This window comes from Urocampus carinirostris, chromosome 6 (genome assembly GCF_059441175.1).
Source record: "Urocampus carinirostris isolate Australia breed hairy pipefish chromosome 6, RoL_Ucar_1.0, whole genome shotgun sequence".
NCBI lineage: Eukaryota > Metazoa > Chordata > Actinopteri > Syngnathiformes > Syngnathidae > Urocampus > Urocampus carinirostris.
In genome coordinates, this window is record NC_142354.1 from 5870592 (window position 1) to 5885479 (window position 14888).

At 42.2% G+C, this 14888-nt stretch overlaps 1 protein-coding gene across 1 annotated transcript in view; it reads right to left on the reverse strand.

The window, feature by feature from the left end:
* stab1 (stabilin 1) overlaps positions 1–14888 on the reverse strand; it is a 126129-nt gene that overhangs the window by 5972 nt on the left and 105269 nt on the right. The window contains exons 59-65 of the mRNA XM_088337594.1: positions 14518–14578; positions 10087–10231; positions 6320–6453; positions 5057–5222; positions 4530–4636; positions 4341–4460; positions 3013–3147 (exon numbers count right to left, since the gene is read on the reverse strand). Coding sequence (XP_088193720.1) covers positions 3013–3147; positions 4341–4460; positions 4530–4636; positions 5057–5222; positions 6320–6453; positions 10087–10231; positions 14518–14578 — 868 coding nt within the window. The remainder of the gene's footprint in view (positions 1–3012; positions 3148–4340; positions 4461–4529; positions 4637–5056; positions 5223–6319; positions 6454–10086; positions 10232–14517; positions 14579–14888) is intronic.

Genomic DNA, 14888 nt, shown 5'->3' on the forward strand with positions numbered 1-14888 from the left:
GAAAAAAATATGGAAAAATGTTACGATTTAGGGGAAAAAGGAAAAAAAAAACAGGAAAAAACAAAGTAAAAGGCTTTCAAAACAATTTGAAAAAAATAATTAAGAGAAAAAAAATCAAGACAAAAGAAGTCTAAAGGTAGGAAAAACAAAGGAAAAGGTTAAATTACAGGTAATTGGTGTTTCCTGCTGCCTGTCGCACAGCTGCAGAGTCGTCAGGAAGGAATGTCAAGGTTTTGCTTCTTAATCGCTAGAACGTACCCTGGTGGCAGAAGAGTGGCAGGGAAGTATCCCTGCCACCCATTGCAGCTAATAGATTATGACCTTACCAGCAGGGAGCGCCACAAGCTGCCCCGTCGACAGCCCTCCAGCACCTCTGCCAGTTTCCCCAACCCCTGTCCTTCTTCTTCAACCAGAGCCAAAAACTGCTCTTCTCTCTCCCTCCTCTGCCCTGTCTTTTATGGCCCTTTTCAGTTTCCCTCCTGTCACTCCTGCGTCCCTCCTGGAGGCATTTGGCTGACTGCCACATGTAGCCTCGGAAGACGACATCCAACGTTTGAATAGTCGACTTCCTACCAGTTTCCCGGCACTCAGCAGCCAGCTTCGAGTACTTGGCTTTCCTGCGCTCAATGGCCACATCAATTTCCCTTTCTGATGGCACTGTGAGCACAATGAGGTGCATGTCACAGACCAGAAACGGACACAGGACCCAATAGCGCTCGTTTTCTCAGTTTTTATTGAAAAAGAGGTAGAGTAAGGCTTGCTTCCACGATCCGATGGCTGACGGACAAAAGGAGCGAGCGGTGCGGAAGTGGCACTTCCGTGTCTGGCGAGGAGGATCGGAGACAGGCGGGAATAGCAAGTCGTTGGCCGGGACTGGAGATCAAAGGCGGTGACAAGTTCGTGACCGAGGTCAATAGCAGGAGGCAGGCAGGTAACGGGGCAAAACAGGTCAGGTAACAGGCAAGCAGAACGGGGCGTAGTCAGGTCCGGAAACAGGTTGGCAACAAAGATCAGGCAGAAAAATCAGGGTGGAAACGGAGTCGGACGAAAAGGCTTACTGAGCTGAAGGCAACAGTTCGCATAACGATCTGACTGCTTCCAAGAGGAAACCGAGGGTTTGAAAAGAGAGTGACAGCCAATCAGCTGTCCGGGCTGTTGGCGCCAACTAAGCCGCCGCAGCTGCACTTAATCGGCAATCATGGCAGTGCACCCCTCTTGTCTTTGTGGACCAAACCATAACGTCAGGGCAGAGATGTTATCGTAATCTCTGTGGGTAACTCTAGCTGTTTTTTGAGATCGACTCTCATGTTCCACTCCAGGTCAGGAGAGAAGGGCCTTGCTGTCTCTCTCAACCTTGTGCTTATTTGCACCCCTCCCCCTTCCTTGTCAAATCTGGTGTGGCTCCTCTGCCAGTAATTTCTCCTCTAGCACCTCAGCCAGTTTCCCCAGGACCTGGTAGTGTCAGCATTAATAAAGCCCCTGGGAGAGTTCAACCTTGATCCTGATAAGATATTTTGGAGGCTTGCGCTGGTAGCATTGCAAAGTGCACAAGAATTGTCATTCACAAACCACTGGTAAAGGTTGTGAAGGTAGTTTAGTGTGTCATACACTTCACAAATGAGGAAGCTTATTCTTGCGTGTGGACAGGTCGGACCAACTGATTTTCCGGGCGAAAACTTCCTACCAAGCTTCCCTGGCGGCTCTGTGACACTTCCTTGATGATGTAGCGCTCCCCTTATATAAACAATTTCCTTCCTCCCCTTGCGGCTAGCTTTGGACTAAAACCGTGGTGCTTCTCCCTATCCGAAGGCTGCTCTTCCTGCCTGGAATGCTGGACCCTGCTTACGGCTTGGTTGACCTCCGCTTGGGCACTTCACTTTCTGCTGGTTGGGACCTTGTCATTCCTCAGTCAGTTAATGCTTTTATTTGGAGGAAAAGCCTAGTCTTTTCCTGCATGTAGCCCAGCTTGAGGGACTGCAATGGGGGTTCAGTACATACTTCCAAAAGAAGCCTGTTTCCAAAAGGCAGTATGGCAGTTCCAGACACTTTCTGATATGTGCACTGGCTTTTCCATCCATCTTACTCACAGTGGATGAGGAGATCTAATTTATAAGGACCACATCAGCCTCCTATAGTGATCATTCGATAATACCAGACTTTGTATTTCTCAGGGAGTTGGCTTTGGTTGATCTTTGCCAGGCCGCCTGAAAGCTGTTTCATGACAGTCATCCTCATCTATTTGTCAGAAAGCTCTGCGGTATACTAGCTCCCCTGGCTCTTAACAGGCCCTTGACTCAAGAGGGGGATTTTACCACTCCCAACTATGAATATGGTATTGGTGTTTCTGATTCCCCTTCTTAGTGACAGGCTGCAGGATTTGGAGGGCTTGATTTTTATTAAGGCCCATGACATCAGTTCGTCCAGCCTTCTCAGCAGTCGAAACGTTCATGTCCCCGTCTGGAGAAGGCTTGTGATGTCGTCCTCAGCGGGCGTAACCTTTGCCCAGATGGTAATTTGAGTCCTCCAACCATTTGCCTTGCGCCAATGAGGATTACCTCAAAGGTTGCAACAAACAAGACTCGAAAATGGCGCACCACGTAACAATTCCCATTCCTAGTTGCTGCCACCCGGTGGTGAACTCCTGGAGCGCATAGCACATATGCAGATCGCTGAAGTAGGATGCCGCAAGGTCCTTGAAAAAATTAAAAAAAAGAATAAAAAAGAAAAAATGGGAAAAATGCAAAAGAGAGGACTAAGCAAGAAAAAATAAATAAAAGGCTATGAAGAAAATAATTCAGAAAAAAATAAAATAAAATAATGAAGTCAGCAACACAACATCCCTGAAATAAGAAGCAGAATAACCAAGCACAGGACAAAAAAACGCGCCTTGAAGGGAACTGCCTCCGGATTGGTGGGGAGCCAGCTCCTGTCATTCACTTTGAAGAGCCGGTTCTTAGAGCCATTCAGTTTGCGAAAGACACATGACTAGTAGTTTGCATCAATGGGTCTGACCTGGTTGTTGCCATGGGTAACAGACAGATTGAATCCAAGCCTGGACATGATGATGTCTTGGTGTTTCAGCTCCTTGAACGTTCTTCTGATGTGATTTGTGGAAATGTGATACTCCACATCTCGACCTGAGAGCACCTATCACATGCATGGGAAAATATTGCGTGGTAATTGCTATAAATTAAATTAACAGAATGACTAGTTACAAAGGCATAGGTTTGGTCTAGGCATTGGTGAGTACAAAATACATTGTAGCGGGAGGTGTACTTAAAAAGTCCCAAATTAAACATTTTCTCTATTTAGTATGTGTTGTTGGGTATTTTAATTGGATGTGGAGAGCTACAATACAACAAAACACTACAAAGATTATTTTATGGAAATACCACTTAATGAAAACTACGGTAATACTACAAATTAACCACAGAAATACTACAGATGTACAACAAAGATTGTACTACGGAAATACTCCTGAAATACTGCAGAAATACTAAAAAAAATAAAACTTCAATAATTCTTAAAGAATATCGCAGATATACAACAAAAAAACTACTAAGGACATAGTACAGAAATACAAATGAACACTGCAAAAATGCTATTAATGGAAATACTAAAATTCAATAGTAGAAAAATGTACAAAAACATTATTATTACTATTATTACAAGAACATTATTACTATGGACGTACAACATAAATTCTAATGAATATTAGAAAAAAAAACACTAATGAAAATACTGCAAATACACTATAAAAATACGACTGCAGAAATACTGCTAAAACACTATGAAAATACTACTGCCGAAATACAACAAAAATAAAACTGCAGTATTACAAAAAACCCAGCGACCCTACTGAGGATAAGCCGTGTGGATAATATATGGATGGATATTACAAAAAGAATACTACAGAACTACAATAGAAATCAGACTGCAGAAATACTTCAAAAATACCACAAAATACAAGTGCAGCAATAATAGAAAACAAAATCTCAAAATTAGTGCTTAAAACAGGAAACTAGAATATTATTTCACTTAATTTGTAAGTGTTTTAAAACCAATTTGATGAGACTAATCCATTTCAAAAGAAAAATAACATGGAACTGTCTGGATGTATTTTATTTATATACATGAGAAAAACTGAACAGGTTTCCAGGATCGCCACATTCCCACCCGTCCACCCCTCCCCGGGCACATATTTGATCTCAATGTGGCCCCTGACTCCAAATAGTTCCCCACCCCTGGATTAGGTGGATTATTTTACATGAAATGAAATACATTTCTGTAAAGAAGGTTAATATCGTTTTTTTTTTCCCTGAAAAAGTGACATGACCAACCTGGCCTGTGCTGAAGCCGTCATCGTGGGGGACAAACAATGTGACTTCCGACTGCTTTTGAGTCAAGAAGTCCAGCAAGTCCTGACCGTGAGCAGATGAATCGCTGTAGTCCAACAAGGACTGAAAAGGAGCAAAAGAAGGAAATGTTGAGTTTAGATGAATGTTCCTTCAGATTTTCCCACTTCTCACCTTGTAAAAGATGGTAAAGTTGCTGTAGGACGCCAGGACGTTGATCAGGACACCATTACAGAAGACGCCGTCCCCATCGAAGCCGTCGAGACACTCGCAAGTGACGTCTACGCACGTTTACATTTGAGAACATTTAATAGAAAAGACACTTTGGTCACAAATATTTTGAGGTCCTGTGCGCCTTGGTACTAATTGACGGATTGGGCAAACCTGGGGCTCATGAGAACTATTTAAATACAGGTTTGATTGACTTTGTTTGTCTGATTGTCTGATGTTCATGCCTTTCCACACTGTTTTCAAGAAAGCACTCTACACCTAGCTGCTGTTCTAAGACTTTGTATTTATTCCTGTCTGGCCTTATTATGGACTATGTTTTTCTTACACGGTTTTTCCAATCCTTTCTCCTCAGATCTCTTTTCGTTACCTCCAGATCTTAGTAAAGACTGTGAATCTGGCACATGTGACCAAACTTTAAACCTTTCGAACGAAACCTAACAAACATCTTGTTTGCAAAGAATAGCCGTTACCTGAGATTCTGTAGCAGTAAGCGTCATACTTGCTGCTCTGATCCACGGGATCCTTGTAGAGGACCACACCCACGTGATTTTCACCACACTTCATGCTGGGGAACCGGGTGGGGTAGCCCACCCGACCGCCTTCCATCCAGCCGGCCACACATAGATGCATCCCGAGCTACGAGCAAAGAGGAAAAGTTAAAACAAATCAAACGTTCCTCAGCTGATTTATATCATCTAAATAAAAAGGACTGTGTGTAATATTTGAAGGCCTACAAAAAATCTAGTTCTATAGCTATATAAGCATAGAACATGTCAAAAGAAAGCTTGAACCTGTCACGATTCTGTCACTTGCCCGCTAATTGCCATCACCTGCGCTTACGCTTTCAGCCCCAGCTGCCTCTCGTTCCCTAATAAGTCCTCTCCATATTTAAGCACGTCATTCTCGTTCACTCCTTGTCAGTCAGTCAGCGAACCTCAGCACATGCAAAGCAAGCACCTTTTGACTCAGGCTCCCGTTTTGTTCCAAAACGTCATCCCTTTCTGACGTCAGGACTTGGTCATCTTTTTTTAAAGGAATTAAGTTGGAGAGTTAAATTTCTATCATTGTTTGTCCTTTTGTTGCTACTCTCACACTGATTCACTAAACCTACTTGCCATATGGTGCTTCATACACACACATCGTTTACCAGATACAGGAATCAAAACTAGGGAGCTGGGCTTCCTGAATGTGTGGACAAAGATCTGATCTGGGATTTATCACACTTTTCTGATATAATTCCAAGATGCTTGATTCTTACCGATGAGTAGCGTCAAATTCTTTCTGATGTTTTTTTTGTGTTTTTTTTATCCACTCAGCACTCAGGAACAATGCTTATTCAAAGAGACATCCACGCACCACACCCAATTACAAACTTTTTGCATAAATCAGCGCGTCCATGAGTACTATTTTAAGTAAACTAACATCAGGATGGTTGATGTTTGCTCAAATGTTCTTTGGTTTATAAATTGTGTCAGCAAATAGAGCGACAGAGGGTGGTCTGCTTTGGGAGTGGCGTCTGGCTTTGACAATATCCGGTGGATGTTTTCAAAACTGCAGATGTGATGTGGCTCATTTTTCCTCATTCTTTCAAAATTGTTTTGCGGGCCTGATATAATCTGTTGGTGGGCCTGGGCCCATGTTGCGTATGTTTGACAACCGTGGATTAGAGTGAACGTTCCATGTCCCGTGTTCCAAAGTACCCATCTCTCTATGGAAACAGAGGTTGTGTGTACCTGTTGTGCATCCCCGAGCTGTTTCAGGTTAGCCAGCACGCCGCCCTCGGCTTGGCACGCGGCGTCTGCCTGACTGAAATTCATCTTGTATTTCCCTTCCGGCGAGCGGAGGTGAAAAACTCCCGCGGTGTTGGCTGGCAAAACAAACACCATCATGGAGATCAAGTTGGGTGTAGAAGGATTTTTATACATTTGACTATAAAGGATATTATAAAATTAACTACAAAGTAAGTACATGTACTCAGTTTGATGCAGTAGAGAGATTCACTGACTGTTTTTCTTCAAGGTAAATTAGAAGGTTAGGCACAAAAAAGAAACGGCAGAAAACCGACAAAAACCCCACCACATTTTAGAAAAATCATGCTTTCTGGCGGGGTGTTGCACGAAAGTGGGATAAAGAAAGCCAGGCTAACTGATTAAGCACAACTTGAACGAGTATGGCTGGCAGATTTAAGCTGAATTGGTTTCACGTTTGCAAGGGCAGATTAAAAAGACTATGGTTTTCTAAGTGTGTCTATATATGCATGCTGAAAACCCAATAATTGTTCACTGGATTTACAGTTCAAGTGCCATATGTGTTTTTGGGGACGATCTTAGCCAAATTGTTAGCCTGGTCTGAAACCGTCAAGCTGTAGATAATAGATCACCATAATAACTGAGCTAAACTGAATTTAACCTGCTTTCACACAACCCACTTGAGGCTAGATTCAGCCACCCGGAGTAATCCCTTATAGACCTAAGATTTATGGCCCAAGCCCGAACCCGAACCCGAGGCAATTTCGGGCTGGGTCGGGCCTGAAATGTCAGTCATACGGTCGGGTCGGGTCGGGTCGGGTCCGGTCCTGCTTTATGTTCATTAAAAATATATACTTAAACTATGTATGGATACTAGACCAAGGAATACTTGTTATAAAATAAATAATTTGGATAAAACGGAGAAGGAGCTGTAATCGCCATTTAACGGAGCCAGAGCATGCTCTGTGCACGTGACGTGAATGTTGTCCTTGTAGTGGGTTGTACATAATTCACCCACGGAACCATTGTTTAGTTAGCGAGTTCCTAGGGGGACTCTTAATTCGGCCGGTTCTAGCGACTCCCGTGTTTGTTTTATTATTGCAAGTTTACATGTCATTAAACGTCGTTGGCACCTTTGTTTGACACTCCGCCTACGACTCCCGTCTCTGCTCGCTACATTCCTCTTAATAATCTTCCCCTCCGCAAATTCGCATGATTTTGGCCTGGTATCCCCGATATGGAGTCGGACCAACAAGAAGTGAAGGGTGAACTAAAGAGAGGAGAACTGACAAGGAAAACACACTCTGGTAAGAGTGAATCTTAAGGACGTACTGCTGCTGTGGATTATGGCCCAATGATCAAGTCGTCAAAATGACGGACGCGCTTAAATGTTTTCGCTACCTCTAAAAAAAAACCGTCAATGACAGATTGTCGCTTAATGTAACATCTGCAGTGCAGACACAGAAATATAAAAGAAGATGTAAATGTTTATACAGTTTTATTTAACTTAGGCCTAGATGTTGTAACAAAAGGCAGAGTTTAATTTGTTATCATAAATCACCCCTCCTTATAAATAAAATATGTAATTTCGGGCTCCTCTCGGGCCGGGCCAGCAAATCCAGTTAATTAGTCGGGCTCGGTCCGGGTCGGGTTTAATACCCCTCGGGCCTGCGTCGGGCTCGGGTGCTTTTTTTTGGCCCGATCTTACCTCTAATCCCTTATTTAGATTTTGTGCAAAACCCCCTGTTTTATTGATGCTATGGTAATGATTGACTGCACACATGAATGCGAGCCGGACTACATTTAGTATTTGTGTAACATAACGACTCGACTGTCTCAGGACGTGCTCATGGTTGTGTTACCATGGAAACAATTGAACGTGTTACTTCAGTTGCAATAGTCATGATTGTGGGATTTCAGTTTCCATGGCAACATAATAGATTACTTGAAAGCCAAGTCAGAGAAGCATTTACAATGTAACGATGATGTCTGTTACAATATCTCCATTTTTTCCTGGATGTGTTTACCACAAAGCCAAAGAGAAATTACAAATGTGCAAACAACTGATGGATAAATTGAAGTTGCTGCTCAGTCCATCATAAAGCAGTTGACAATACCAATGTCCCCATCTATGCCAGTACCAAATCTACGTCCTAAGGCATGGTAATCGTAACAGGGACAGCTAGAATTTGTTATTCCTCCGGTATGTAATGCAAGGATGTCAAACTCGTTTTAGCTCGGGGGCAACACGGTAGAAAACATATACTCCTAGCAGACGAAAGCGAAAGAAAGAAAGAGAGAGAGAAAGGCAGAAAAAGAGATTGGGGGATTGAAAAGAAGAATAAAGAGAAAGAAAAGGAGAACGAGCAAGAAAAAGCAAGAGAACAAATGAGATATATAAAGAGAGGGAAAAGGAAAAGGAGAGAGAGAGAAAAGAGACAGGATGAGAGAGAGAAAAAAGAACGAATGAGATAAAAAGAAAGAAAAAAAGAGAACAAGAGACAACAAGAGAAAGAAAAAAAGTGTAGGCAAAAAGAGAGGGACAGAAAATGAATTCGTCAAAGAGAGAGAAAGAGAAAAAAAGATAAATATAGTTAGACGGAAGATAATAAATATAGTGAGACAGAAGAGAAAAGAGACAATGAGAAATATAGGTAGAAAAAGAGTAAAAGAGAGTGAGAAGGAGAGAGAGAGAGACTGAGAGAGAGAAATGGTGCTTTAAAGACAAAAAAAAGTAAAAGTGACAGAAAGATGAGAGTCAAGTCAATGCATTTATTTATACAGCCCTTAATCACAAAAAATATCTCAAAGGACTGTACAGGATTACAATTACACCATTACCTGATCTTAAACCAATATGCGGGCCAGGAAAAACTCAAAACCTCAGCGTGAGGAAATAAGAAACCTTGAGAAGGGGCCTCACAAGTGGTAATCCCCCTCCCAGGATGACCAGGGTGGAATAGATTTACCATAGAGTTACAGTACACGAACAATAGTAAACATAAATAAAAGAGAAAACTAGGTAGCATGTTGAAATTTGTCCGGAAAGTGTATGACAGCAACAAGAGTGAGAGAGAGACAATGAAATACAAAGAAAGAGAAAGAGAGAGTAAGGGAGAAGAGAAAGAGAAGAAGATAAAATATAAAGAGCAAAAAAAGAGAAATAGGTAAACAGAGAAAGAGGGAAAGTGGGAAAGAGATAAAAAGCTAAATGGAGGGAGACAAAGAGAAAGAAAGGGAAAATGTAAGTGTGAAAGAGAGAGCGAAAGAAAGAGAAATAAATACAGCCACAATGAGTGGCTTGGCTTTGGCGACATCCAACGGACATTTTTAGAGCTGCGGGCCGTTTTTTTCCGACCTTCTTTTAGTGCCGTCTCGCCTTCCGGATTCAATCAGTCAGCGAGCCTGATCTGGCCTGCGGGCCGCATATTTGACATCCCTGATCCAATGCATGTCAACCGCAGATGTGTTGCCAACACTTGTTTTGTATAGAGGTTATAATGTGAATTTCCCTACGGGGATGAATAAAGTATCTATCTATCTATAAAAGAGAGAGGTTTGTTTCCATGGTGACAGACATCATGTTGGTAACGGTTTCAGGTTGTCTCATCGTGACTTATCTGGAGCATGGCATGTCACAGCTAAGGTACGAGATATCAGTTGCTATGGTAACAAATCTCTTAAAACGGTGACTCGCACAAGCTTCGTTTCCACTTTGAGGGATGTAACTGCAATGGCGTGAGAGGCGTTACCGTGGTAATGCAAGTCTTTGCAAGAGGCAGCAGGATGACAGCCGCCATTGTCTTCTTGGCAGCGGTCAATGGGAGGAACCACTTTCTCCAGGCACTGGATCCCGTTGCCCACGTGGCTGGACAAGCACTCGCACTTGCGCTCGTTCTAAAGGGAACATCATTACCGATTTTTGGTAGACCAACAATAAAGTAATAATCCTATGAACCAAGTCATGTTCATTTGTAAAGCCCTTAACCAAAATAAGTCTCAAAGTGCTGCACAAACTATTACAGACTACAGAATATTATTACCCCTTCCCCTGATCTAAAACCTACATGAGGGCAAGGAAAAACTTCAAACATCAGCATGAGGAAAAATAAAGAAACCTTGAGAGCTAAACCTCCTTACAGGAGAATAAATTAGGCAAAAGTAGCACATGTAAAGCCCCAGTACTTTAAATATTGTAGCTTAGGGGTTGGAAACCTGTGGCTCGCGTGCCAAATATGGCTCTTTTCCTCACTCCATACAGCTGGGTGATAAAATACGATCAGTGCAAATTCTTTCGTTGGTGTGTGCATAGCTGAAGCTGTTGTTTCTGGCGGCTTGCTTGGTCTATAATAAAGGGCACAGTTTTACTTAAAGTATACAGTCAAGGTGTCACACCGACAGACCCTGGTTTTGCTGTAGGTCGCTAAAGAATATTGTCAAGGTGAAGGATTTTATACATTTGACTATAAGGGATTTTCTACGATCAAATACAAATTACATTTGAATGCAAAAGATATTCACTGGCTGAGCTGTGGGGTAGGTCATTGCAACCTTGAGAAGAATGATGTTCACAGAAACAACGGGAACTGGGACAAGGGCTGATAAGATAATCAGCACATCCAACGACGGAGAGGGGGTTTCGTGACACAGTGGTCCAGACATCATGGCGACGAGGTGGAGCCCACATGGGCGTTCCTGGCCTGCCCATGGGAGGAGCCGACACGCCAGGTTGGGAGAAAGACGTGGGTCGAGAGAAGAACTTGAGAAGATTGAAGATCGAGAGGGACAATCGAGAGAGGAGGCTCGACGAAGACTAGTAAGTTAATGTACATAACACTATCTGCACTGAAGGAAAATGATATGTAAAAAAAAACACAACGAACTGTAATTACCCACAAACGCTAGCCAAGCATACTGAACAATTTGATTGGGTGAGCAGTAGGGGTGGGCGGAGCTATGCAACACAGCATGTTCCCCCCTCTCTCACATGCGCCCACTGCACGGAAGGGCAATACATCCATCATCTTTTCTTTTGCAGTTTTTGATTAACAAAACAACTCTGCCTTAACCTCAAAGATCTTAAGTACCAGTAACTTTGGGAGGGAGACAAGTTTAAAGTGATATATTTGTTGAAGTGTCCTTGGGCAAGACACCGAACCGCTATTGCCGCCAATAAGCCAGTAGGCGCCAAAGTTCCCTACTGTTGTACGCTTGAAACAACAGTGAGCAACAACGATCCCAAGTGTGGCAACTAAATCATTATCAAACATGTCCAAAACTTTACATCACACGTTACATTTTGAGTTGAGTTTCCGGCAATGCAAGATTATTTTTCACTTTTGAATGAATTGACTAATCTACGATAGCAAAGGTTGCAGGGCCTACAAACGTCATTTGTTTTTACAATTCTTTCACAAGATTTCCATTTCTTTTATTCCTGGTATAGTTTGTCGCATAATACTTACATTTTTGGGGGGCTTATTTAGTCGGTTGCACGATAAAGAACTGTATTTTATTACATTTTTTAGTGGAAGTACAATGTTGGCAACAATATTGGCTTGATATAACTGGAAATTATTTGAATGTAACACAAACCTTTTCTTCCTTTTCCCTGTTTTATTCTACTTTTTTAAAAATTCCTTTTTAAAAAACTGTCATTGTATTTATTTTTTCCTAGCTGTTACTTTTTTCTTGCTTTTTTTCTCTATTACCTTTATTCCCTTTATCTGCTTCTTTCTTTTCTGAATTTTTCCTGCTCTTTTTTTCTCTTTTTGTTTAGTCTTTTTTTCTCAGCTTTTCATTACTTTTTCATTTGGGTATATTTTTCTTTTATGTTCTATTTCCCCCCCTTCCTTTAAGCCAGTTTGTGCACAGTTTTACATAATATTTGGTCGTGTAGGGATCAAAGAAGCAAAAACAACCCAAAGAGCCGTTTGGGACCCAAAAGAGCCGGTTTTTTTTAGTGAGCCGAGCCGAAGAAGCCGGTTCTCGAAAAACTTTACTGACTTTATCACGTGTCAAGACTGCAGGGCTATACGGAAGTGCTAACAAAATGTAGCCCCATAAAGCCCGGCAGGCAAATGCTCCACACACAAAGAGGCTTTAAGATGATTCATTTCCTCGACTACGCTGTCATGTAGACGGAGAAATATATAACATCCTTGGTGCATGCAATAAAAAGATGGGGTATAAATCATGCTCTGAAGGAAGTGTGGCTTCGATAGGAATAATAAACCAATGCTGAAGTTGGGTCTTTTGTTTTGTAATATTATTTTTAAAATTGAAAGATTTCATACATTTGACTATAACGGATAGAAGACCAGACGCACAAGGACGTCGGCATTGTTTTGAGCTGATAAGGTTTGCTGATATGAGTTTTCCTTAGACGTGGCGGCGCCTTTCGGCGAGGAGGTGGTGAAGCTGGTACCTGACGCGCCCCGTGGGAGGAGTCGGCCCGCCCCAGGGGAGGAGTCAGCACGCCCATGGGGGAGGAGCCAACACCCCAGCTTGTGAAAAGACGAGGGCAAAAGACAGGGGACAGAAGACGGAAGAAGAGATGGGAGATCGAGAATGAAAAGAGGCCCGAGGAAGCCTCGAGCGACAATAATTACTAGATGGAATTCACTTAGTTAAATACTTTAAGAAAATAAATCTGCCCCCGTGTGATAATGCCGGTCTCTTGTACATTTTCCATTAAGAAACGAGCATGCATTATTGGTAGAAAGAAGGTTATGTTTGGTTAATGGAGTCAGATAACTAATTAAAACAATTTGGCAAACACTACATTTTTTTATTGTGTTTTTTCCCTAACCAAATACAGAGGCCCCTTGCTACTTCCCACTTCGGTTATCCCTGGTTGACTCCTTTGTCGATTTTGAATCGAAATTGTCTTAATGGTCATTGATATCAACGTAACATTCTTTGTGGTCAGAGAGAGCACACAAAGTGGTGCACGTAACACATTGTGTGTGAGTGTATTGGGCGGGCGTGTTTGCGTCCGCGGCTGTGATAGGCTAGTGAATGCTGTCAGTCAAACAGCCGTGGTGGGAATGCATGGTCAACGTCTCTGAATCAAAACGAACTAAGAAGGTTAGCAGCTGCTAGCTTTAAGCAGCTCGTTACATTGAAAATAAATTCATCGATTAAATCGGACTCTGAGGAAAGTCCGAAGAACGCAAAGAAATGCTGATCACCATCGGTAGATTGTAATCGGGTCTGGGAAGAAACTGAGGCGGCTGAAGGTCCGGCCTACTGCTACAGCTAAGTTAACAACTTTGACAAGCTACCCCATGTGGAGCCTGTGTTTCAGCAATGCCAGATCCATTAACCATTAAATGAATGATCTGAAGCTACAACAGCTACATTTGGGACATTACTTAGATTTGGCTCAAATTGAGGACACCCAATGCTGGCTTGCAGCTGGTCACCCACTCTCTAAGTTGCTTTCTTACTCTGAAAGTAGAAGCCCCCTAATTTTGCTTTACTTTTGCATAATGACAATAAAACAGTCTGTCCACTGTAATTATGTCTTGCTGGTTATTCTTTTTAGATCTATTATTGTTTAATCATATACTGTACTCTCAGCCGGTAATGAAGTCATCTCGAGGTAAGTTTAACTCTTTGACGGCTCTTTTGTAAGTGCGACACTACTTAGTGAATTTTCACTTTGGGTGGGTGGTTCTGGTCCCCATTAGCCGCAAAAACCGAGTGATCTCTGTACAGCACGTGTGGAGGAAAATAACCCGTCTCGAGTGGTTTGAAGCCCAGAGACAAAGTGGATATGGAGTATTTCGGCTAAGTGTTTGTTTGCAAGCTCTCAAGATTGCTCAAGCCAAGAAATATGAAGGGTTCGCTGCTTCTACAGGTTAGTTTACACCTTTTTCTTTTGTCATGTGGCTATTTAAAAGCTGTTATAGGGGGTTGGCCTTTATGCGGTTATACACAGTAATTTATAACTGAATAGCTACTAAGTATTTCTTGGTGTCAGAAATCAGGGGGGGTAAGTGAGTTACTGTTGAAATGGAGTAACTAGTGACTGTAACTAATTAATATTCTTCAGTAACGCGCCCAACGTTGCTCAGCCCTAGATAGAGTTTTAAAATTGTGTTTCGAAGTCAAAAGCATACAGGTGTAATATTGTCCAAAGAAAGACTACCGGAAACTTCAAATAATTTAGTGCCTACCGGGCCTGTGAACTTGCAGGTTGCAAAGTCGCTGCAGCCACCATTTGTCTCCGTCACGCACCTAGAAAAAAACCCATCATTTTCGGAGAGGAAAGACATCTTTTGTTAAAAAGACCAGATTAAATCTGCTGCCTAATATGACTTGGCATGAACTGTCTAAATCAGGACTGTCAAACATCAGGCCCGCCAAGGGTTTTTAATTCTACCCATGAGTAGCACAAGAGAAAAATGATCTGCAGTTCAAAATCCATCCACTGGATGTAGCTAAAGCCAGGCACCACTCACAAAGGAACTAAAGCTGTATTCCTTCTCTCTCTCTCTTTCTATTTAATATTCTAGTCAGGCTCTTGTGAGACCTTTTTTCTATTATG